The sequence below is a fragment of the Homarus americanus genome, unplaced genomic scaffold, assembly GCF_018991925.1.
Source record: "Homarus americanus isolate GMGI-L3 unplaced genomic scaffold, GMGI_Hamer_2.0 scaffold42391, whole genome shotgun sequence".
Lineage (NCBI taxonomy): Eukaryota > Metazoa > Arthropoda > Malacostraca > Decapoda > Nephropidae > Homarus > Homarus americanus.
Window position 1 is genome coordinate 267,174 of NW_024744462.1, and position 9,096 is coordinate 276,269.

Consider the following 9,096-nt stretch of genomic DNA (forward strand, 5'->3'; position numbering starts at 1 on the left):
TTCAAAATATAGCGTTTACCATCGCTCAGCCCAACTGATGCCATAAATATCTTTGTTTCACTAAAGATAAAGTAATATTCAATAAAAGACAGGATAATAATCTTCATAATGAATATTGAAAGAGTATTCCTTATTTATATCACACTGTCAAATTATATTATTAACGGAGAGTCGCAGAGGTTGTGCCAGTGGGCTGTAGTTGTGTTTTTCTCAGGCGTCAGCGGCCGATTTTTCCTGGATTCACCCGGGTTAAAATCCCTCCGCGACGTCACAAGCAGCCGTGAACGCCCGTGTCATGCTGAGGACGACGACGGTGATGATCCTGCGTGATCCAGGGGCCTCACGATGCGGTTCGTCTAAGCTGGGGTTAAAGACCTTTCATGGGGTGTTGGCGGGGTACACCCAAGATGGCGGCCAGATGGGTGTTGTTGTTGATTAGTTGGACCAGAGATGCATATGTATACATGATTTAGGTCTCACACATGTATGAACGTTTACATTAGCACAAAGACCTCCGTTATCATAAACACACACACACATTGGCTCGCACATACATAAACACAACGCTTACGTTCTTCACAATATGTAAAACTCAGAAGCACACACACACATACACCAAAAATATAGTAACTGCAAAAAGTAATAAAGTACTGAAAATCCCTTTATACTTTAGGTTTAATAGGAAAGTAGCATATAATTTCTTTTATAAGTGTGGTTTAGCGAAATCAAAGTAACTGTAGTTGTATTTTTTTTTTACACCTAAAATTCAATTCGAAAGTAAATTGATTTTTTTTCCCCTTCATGGTGCAGTTCGACGCCCAAAAGAGGATCTAAGGCCAATAATATATTCACTAGGGTATATAATATCCCTTAATATTACTACCGCTATTTTCAACCGGCTGTGCTTGCCTATAGTGTATGTATTTATTGTGTTTGATATTGGTCGAAGCTGGAGCCTTGTGTGTGTGGGGTGACGACTTTTATTTTCCTTGACTTTCCTATTCCTTTTAGTATCTCCTTTTAATCCTATTATTCTCTTTCTCTCTCTCTCTCTCTCTCATTTCCTTTATTATTCCCCTTATCATCATCATCATATTCCATAGTTTGTCTTTTTCGTTCTCTTGTATTTTAGCCTTTATTTATTTATTTATTTGTTTATTTATTTGTACTATTTCCTCTGTAAAATGAAATAGGTGAAGGAAGAACGTTCCAGCGTGGGCGAGAAATTTAGGAGTAAGAAGATTAGATTTAATAAAGGAGAGTTTATTGTATATACTCTCTCACACACACACACACACACACACACACACACACACACACACACACACACACACACACACACACACACACACACACACCTCCCCCAGCACAGACACAATTCTCCACCTCGCTCATCCACACACCCACAACCTGCCACCCACCAGACACCACATCCCGCTCAGACACACAACTCCCAACCCCCACACACACTGCCCACCCCTTCAACCCACTCCCCCCACACACCCCAGCCCCCACACACACCCACTCCCCCCCCTCAACCCCCTCCCCCACACACCCACACCCCCCACAACCCCCACTCCCCCCACACACCCACAGCCCCCCTCACACACCCACCCCCCAAACACACTCTCCCCCACACCCACTCCCCCTCAACCCCTCCCCCACACACCCACAGCCCCCACACACACAGTCCAAGCACAAAAGGCAACTCCTTCCCTTGTTCAGTATTCTGGGCTCACGATGATTCAGACCCTGGTAGAATCTTCAAAATTTTTCTCAAAACATGTTTCCCTCCCTCTCGCTCTCTCTGTGTCTCGTGTTTGTCTATTTTTTTTTCTTTTTCTTCTTTCTTTCCTTCCAAGTTTATGGTTTCCTTTCTCTGCTATAAATAGGTTTTGTGTTGGTAGGTATATTTCTTACTGTTGTTGTTATTATTATTATTATTATTATTATTATTATTATTATTATTATTATTATTATTATTATTATTATTATTATCACCAATATATCCTGAACCCAGATAGTTCCAGCAGACCCGAAAAGAATATCGAAATTGTCTCAATATATGTTTTCCTTTTTCCTCTGTTTCAGTCTTATTTTCCCTCCTACCCAAGTTGTGGTTTATATCCCGTGTTATAAATACAATTCTATTATACTTGTGACAATTTATTCTATTTTGTATGTATTCTAAACCTATCTAAATCCAGATGTTTATGAGAATATCAGAAATTACTCAAAACATCTGTCAATTATTTCTGTATCAAGTTTTTTTTTCTTTCTTCTAGGTTGATATGTTGTTGTCTCTTGATGCTATAAATAGTTTGTTTGTTCTTCAGGTAGATTTTTTTTTTCGTGGGGAAGTTGTTTAGCGTATTCCAGGTTTGTCGCTGGTGCTGGGATGGCGTTTAGGGAATTGGATTCAGTGTCTGAAATAAAGTTGGTTGTGTGAGTAGGATGAAGCGAGAGGGAGGCAGGGAAGCGTAAGAGGAGGAATGAAGGAGAAAGAGAGAGGAGGTCAGGGAAGGTGAGAGGGTGGTCGTAGAGAGGAAGGAGAGAGGGAGTGAGGGAGGCCGTCGTAGATCGTAGGAGGAGGGAGAGGAGAGTGGGAGAGTGAGAGATCGTAGGAGGGGAGGGAGAGAATGAGGTCGTAGGAGGGGAGGGAGAGAAGGAGGTCGTAGGAGGGGAGGGAGAGAATGAGGTCGTAGGAGGGGAGGGAGAGAAGGAGGTCGTAGGAGGGGAGGGAGAGAATGAGGTCGTAGGAGGGAGAAATGAAGGGAAGAAGACGTGGGAGGAAGGTATGTGTAGGTTAGAGCTGGAAGACTGAGGTGATTGAGTGAGGTTAGTGTATAGAGAGAGAGAGAGAGAGAGATTAAGTGTAAGAGAGGGAGAGATAGAGAGAGAGAAAGAGAAATTGAGAAAGAAAGAGAGAGAAATTGAAAAAGACAGAGAGAGAGAAATTGAAAAAGACAGAGAGAGAGAGCGAGAGAGAGAGAGAGAGAGTGAGTTAGAATGGACGCCTGCATGATCAGAAGACCCAATATAGGCAGGTAGAGGAAGGCAAAGGAGTGACAGTCAACACCAATATGGCGGAGATGTCCCCCTAGTGGGAATATTTTGAGGAGGGGCACAAAGGAGGTTCAGCACCCACACGTGATCTGAGGGGAGAGGGGGGCTACCGGGAGTCTACAAGGTGTGTTAGGGTGTGTAGAGGCTACCGGGAGTCTACAAGGTGTGTTAGGGTGTGTAGAGGCTGCCGGGAGTCTACAAGGTGTGTTAGGTGTAGAGGCTGCCGGGGAGTCTACAAGGTGTGTTAGGGTGCTGTCCAAGGTGTGTTAGGTGTGTAGAGGCTGCCGGAGTCTACAAGGTGTGTTAGGGTGTGTAGGGCTACCGGGAGTCTACAAGGTGTGTTAGGGTGTGTAGAGGCTGCCGGGAGTCTACAAGGTGTGTTAGGGTGTGTAGAGGCTACCGGGAGTCTACAAGGTGTGTTAGGGTGTGTAGAGGCTGCCGGGAGTCTACAAGGTGTGTTAGGGTGTGTAGAGGCTGCCGGGAGTCTACAAGGTGTGTTAGGGTGTGTAGGGCTGCCGGGAGTCTACAAGGTGTGTTAGGTGTGTAGAGGCTGCCGGAGTCTACAAGGTGTGTTAGGTGTGTGAGGCTGAGTCTACAAGGTGTGTTAGGGTGTGTAGAGGCTACCGGGAGTCTACAAGGTGTGTTAGGGTGTGTGTCTACGAGAGTCTACAAGGTGTGTTAGGGGTGTGTAGAGGCTCTGAGTCTACAAGGTGTGTTAGGGTGTGTAGAGGCTCTGTGTGGGGTGTAGAGGCTGGAGTCTACAAGGTGTGTTAGGTGTAGAGGCTCTACAAGGTGTGTTAGGGTGGGAGGCTAGAGTCTACAAGGTGTGTTAGGGTGTGTAGAGGCTACCGGGAGTCTACAAGGTGTGTTAGGGTGTGTAGAGGCTGCCGGGAGTCTACAAGATGTGTTAGGATATGTGTTGGGGAGACTACCTGGGGTCTACGGGGTATATAGGAGACTCACAACGCCATCTGGTTTAGGATATGTGTAGGGGTTTGAGGGATGTGTAAGGGTTGTGGGATGTGTAAGGCTCTGTATAGGGGTTTGTGGGATGTGCAGGGTTATACACAGTGGTTTGTGGGATGTGTACGGGTTGTGGGATGTGTAAGGCTCTGTATAGGGGTTTGTGGGATGTGCAGGGTTATACACAGTGGTTTGAGGGATGTGTAAGGCTCTGTATAGGGGTTTGTGGGATGTGCAGGGTTATGCATAGGGGTTTGTGGGATGTGTAGGACTGTGTGTAGGGGTTATGGGATGTATAGAGCCGTATGTAGGGGTTTCAGGGATGTGTAAGGGCTGTGGGATGTGTAGAGCCATGTGTAGGGGTTTGTGGGATGTGTAGAGCCATGTGTAGGGGTTTCAGGGATGTGTAGGACTGTGTGTAGGGGTTTTGAAGTCTTCTCTGTGGTGTTGAAGGATCTCTTAGTCACTGCCATGCGTTGCTCTTGAAGGGGAGTTTGTGAAGGATCCTATGGTCGTCTGTGTGTCAGTGAAGGATCCTATGGCCATATATGTGTCAATGAAGAATCCTATGGTCATATGTGTGTCAGTGAAGGATCCTATGGTCATTTGTGTGTTAGTGAAGGATCCTATGGTCGTCTGTGTGTCAGTGAAGGATCCTATGGTCATCTGTGTGCCAGTGAAGGATCCTATGGTTGTCTGTGTGTCAGTGAAGGATCCTATGGTCATTTGTGTGTTAGTGAAGGATCCTATGGTCGTCTGTGTGTCAGTGAAGGATCCTATGGCCATTTATGTGTCAATGAAGAATCCTATGGTCATATGTGTGTCAGTGAAGGATCCTATGGTCATTTGTGTGTTAGTGAAGGATCCTATGGTCGTCTGTGTGTCAGTGAAGGATCCTATGGTCATCTGTGTGCCAGTGAAGGATCCTATGGTTGTCTGTGTGTCAGTGAAGGATCCTATGGTCATTTGTGTGTCAGTGAAGGATCCTATGGTCGTCTGTGCATCAGGGAAGGATCCTATGGTCGTCTGTGCGTCAGTGAAGGATCCTATTGTCATTTGTGTGTCAGTGAAGGATCCTATGGTCGTCTGTGTGTCAGTGAAGGATCCTATGGTCATCTGTGTGTCAGTGAAGGATCCTATGGTCGTCTGTGCATCAGTGTAGGATTTTTTGGTCGTTTCTGTAGGGTTATGAGGTCGTCTGTGACTCTGTGTAGGGTTAAGGATCTCTGAGTCGCGTCCTGCATAGTCTGTAAAAAGTTCTTTGTTCCTGAAATTATGTGTTTAGGATCTTATGGTCCTGTGTGTATAGGATTTCGTGGTCTTTTGTGTAGGATCCTATGGTCATATTTATAGGATTCTGCAGTCGTTTGTGTAGAAAACTGTAGTCGTTTGTGTAGGATTCTGTACTCTTCTATGTAGTATCTAGGTATCGCCTGAGGAAGCTACATATTTAACTACTAACTACTGTACCCATTTCACCATTCAACTAATACGAATAAATTACACAATTACGAATCACATCTAACCTAACTTGACCTAACCTAACCTAACCTAACCTGACCTAACCTAACCTAACCAAACCATTTTATAAATAGTATATAATATAACCTAGACCACGAATCATATATTGTAGAAGGAAAAAAATAATTCATCTTTAAGATTGAAAACCTGAATCACTCCAGTCTTACCACGGGAGGAAAAAATGAAAACTCGCATTGCTGTATGTTGTATTATTACGGTCGAGACAAGGTTGACTGATCTCATCCCTCCTGCTGGTGGTGTCCTGAGAGGTGTTGTGGCTGCCTTCATATAAAAACCATAAAGAAAGGAGGAAGTCATGGGCATAAACTGGCCCAGGAACCATAAGGTGGAGGTGTATCATGAGGTATAAGTTTGTTTGATGGTGTTAATGGTGTAAGTGATGGTGTTAGTGGTGGTGTTGTGGTGGTGATGGTGTTATTAAGGGGTGTTGGGATGGTGGTGGTGGTGGTGGTGGTAACTGTGGTGTAGGTGGTAATAATGGTGGTAATGGTGGTGGTATAGTGTCCCTCCGCCGCGCCATAACCAAGCACCAAATGCACCATTACTCAGGAGGAGACTGGTAACAGGAAATGGTGATTATTGAACTCATGAGGCAAGGCGGTCAGACACACGGACGGACGACCAGACACACGGACAGACGAATAGACGCACGGACAGACGAACAGACACACGGACAGACGAACAGACACACGGACTGACGAACAGACACACGGACAGACGAACAGACACACGGACAGACGAACAAACACACGGACAGACGAACAAACGACAGACGAACAAACACACGGACAGACGAACAGACACAACAGACGACACACGGACGGACGACCAGACACACGGACAGACGAATAGACGCACGGACAGACGAACAGACACACGGACAGACGAACAGACACACGGACTGACGAACAGACACACGGACAGACGAACAGACACACGGACAGACGAACAAACACACGGACAGACGAACAAACACACAGACAGACAGCAGAAAGCAGAGATTATACAATATCATCATCCCTCCTCCAGACTGCGCAGTTGGGTGTACAAGAAAAGCAAATGCAACACAGCAGCGTGGTATCATACATACATACATACATACATACATACATACATACATACATACATACATACATACAAAACTTTACAGAGCTTCAACATTTCATAAGTGGATGGAGAGAGATAACACAAGAACTACGTAACAGATAAAATGAAAAAAAATAGAATTAGAATAAGATGAAGAGCTTTAGTGTAGGTGAATAACGTGTCTTCCTGTGCATTGATATTTTTGAAGGGATTTTCTACATTAGATCAATAGGCTCCTGTAGATTATATTATCAAAGTCTCGTAAGGTGAATATTTCTCGTAAGTGATGATGTAAAACTGTATTTAATTGGTGGGTTTAAAGTATTGGTTGAAAGGGAGAGAGAGAGAGAGAGAGAGAGAGAGAGAGAGAGAGAGTATTAATTAAATCTTTGTTAGTATTCCCTGGTTTTTTATTATTAAGCGACTCACTCACTCACTCAATTTTATTCATTCTTTCACTTATTTCCTCTTTAACTCCTTCACTCGATTGCTCTCATATTGACACACACACACACACATACACACACACACACATCTGGGTATAATATATATTTATGTTTTTGTGTGTATCTCTACGTGTGTGTGTGTGTGTGTGTGTGTGTGCCATCTTCCATCATCACTTTAAAGGCTTATATATATATATATATCTATATTTATATTGGTTATATCATCACAGATATAACAAGTAACATCCTGGGACCATCCTACAAAACCATGCCCCGGCCTAAGGACCTCTACACCATCCTGACTGTAAGTATTATGTACACGAGTAACTGCCCTTCCCCCCACCCCTCCTCGTGTCGTTAGAGGCTCAGTGATTCAAGGATGTAGTTTTAACATATATAATTGGTCCTTAATTGTGATGTATAACTAGGATGACAACAACACTTATACATAACTTGATGACGTTATACAGTATACATATGTGTGTGTGTGTGGAGTTTAGTATAGCAGTTAGTATCTATGTATAGTGTATAGATAAGGCGATGATTACAATTTATGGTCTATATTATGAGTTAGTACAGTATAGGCACCACAGTATAGCAGTGAGGAAATAAGTATTGATGTATTTTTAATGATTATATTAAGTGAGACAGACAGTGTATAATATTACTCCTCCAAATAATTCTGATAGGGATCTTGTCAGTGTCCTCGATCTTCCTCCCTCGAGTCTTTCTTAAAACGTTTCGTGGTAAACAAACGTGACGTCATTATCTTTCATTACAGTGACGTCATCAACACACCTAGTGAACTCTCGCTTAACGAACGACGGTGCTAGTGAGTAAAGTACCAAGTATTCATATAAGTGCCAATTATTCTTATATATTTCATTTGTAAGTATAGATAGAACACATCCTCTTGCGGTAGAGTCTCAACGTAATTCCGACTCCATTTTGGGTGTCGCAGTTGTGTATGGCATACTTGAGAGACACGGTGGTAGAGGTATGACTTGAGACTCGAGGCGTGAGAGGTCTTTGACCACAACATAAGGGGTGAAACTCGAGGCTGAAACTGGGATTATACCACAGGGGATTACCACGGTGTTACGTCCTTCCTTCCCATTCCCGTCCCATTCCACCCCTTCCCTCTCTCCCTCTCCCATTACCTGTTCCATTCCACCCCTCCCTTACTCATTGTATTCCTTATCCCACTGAATCTCTCCTTTCCTCATTACCTATCGTCTCCCTTCCTCCTTTTTATCCCGTCTATTCCCCATCCCACTCCTCCCTCCCTCCGTCCCTCCCTCTGTGGTTGACCGTAGTCCAGCGTTTGACGGCAGTATCTTGACCGTTTAACACACGTTCCAAAATTGACGGCAGACTTTGACCCCATGAGAGGCATTGTAAATAGACCACAATACCTCGACCGCAGTGTCTGACCTGTGTGAGCCGCGTGTTGCTTCAATTTCTCGACCGCAATGTCTGGGCCTGTGAGCCGCACGTTAGCACAATCTCCGTACCGCAGTCTCTAACCTGTCAGACGTATATTTTAAAGTGACCGCAGTCTTTCGCCGCTGATGCCCGTGCCAAAATCCGGCTGCGGTCGCTATTTCGCACACATTTATACGTGTCGACCATTGATTTCGTCCAGTCGTGAATTCTCCGGGAATAGAGCCAAGAATCGCCCCACCTCCCCCACGCCCCCAGACTCTCCAACCTTCGTTCCTTCACTAAATTTTCATCTTAAGTGGAGAGGTAAGAATGCACACAACTATCTGTCTGTAACTAAACCACAAGAATACTTTCCAAAATGATATCAAAACTACATTGAGATTCTGCTTTCACTAGACACACGTTGAAATATCGAGGAGGCTAGAGTGCACATTTTACACTTGAGATCATAATTATGCCTTATTGAACCTTCCCCCCCCCCACCAAGAGGATAAGATTTCAATAAGATTCTGCTTAAAATAATTACCTTCACTTAGCTACAGTTATA

The 9,096-nt window shown here is 44.2% G+C and overlaps 1 protein-coding gene across 1 annotated transcript; it reads left to right on the forward strand.

The window, feature by feature from the left end:
* Positions 1-4,537: 4,537 nt before the first annotated feature.
* LOC121877915 lies at positions 4,538-5,191 on the forward strand. The gene has a single exon (XM_042383870.1). The coding sequence runs from the start codon at positions 4,538-4,540 to the stop codon at positions 5,189-5,191; it is 654 nt and encodes a 217-aa protein (XP_042239804.1).
* Positions 5,192-9,096: the final 3,905 nt, after the last annotated feature.

Coding starts and splice junctions, on each gene's coding strand:
- LOC121877915 (XM_042383870.1), top strand. CDS start 4,538: ATGGTCGTCTGTGTGTCAGTGAAGGATCCTATGGCCATATATGTGTCA.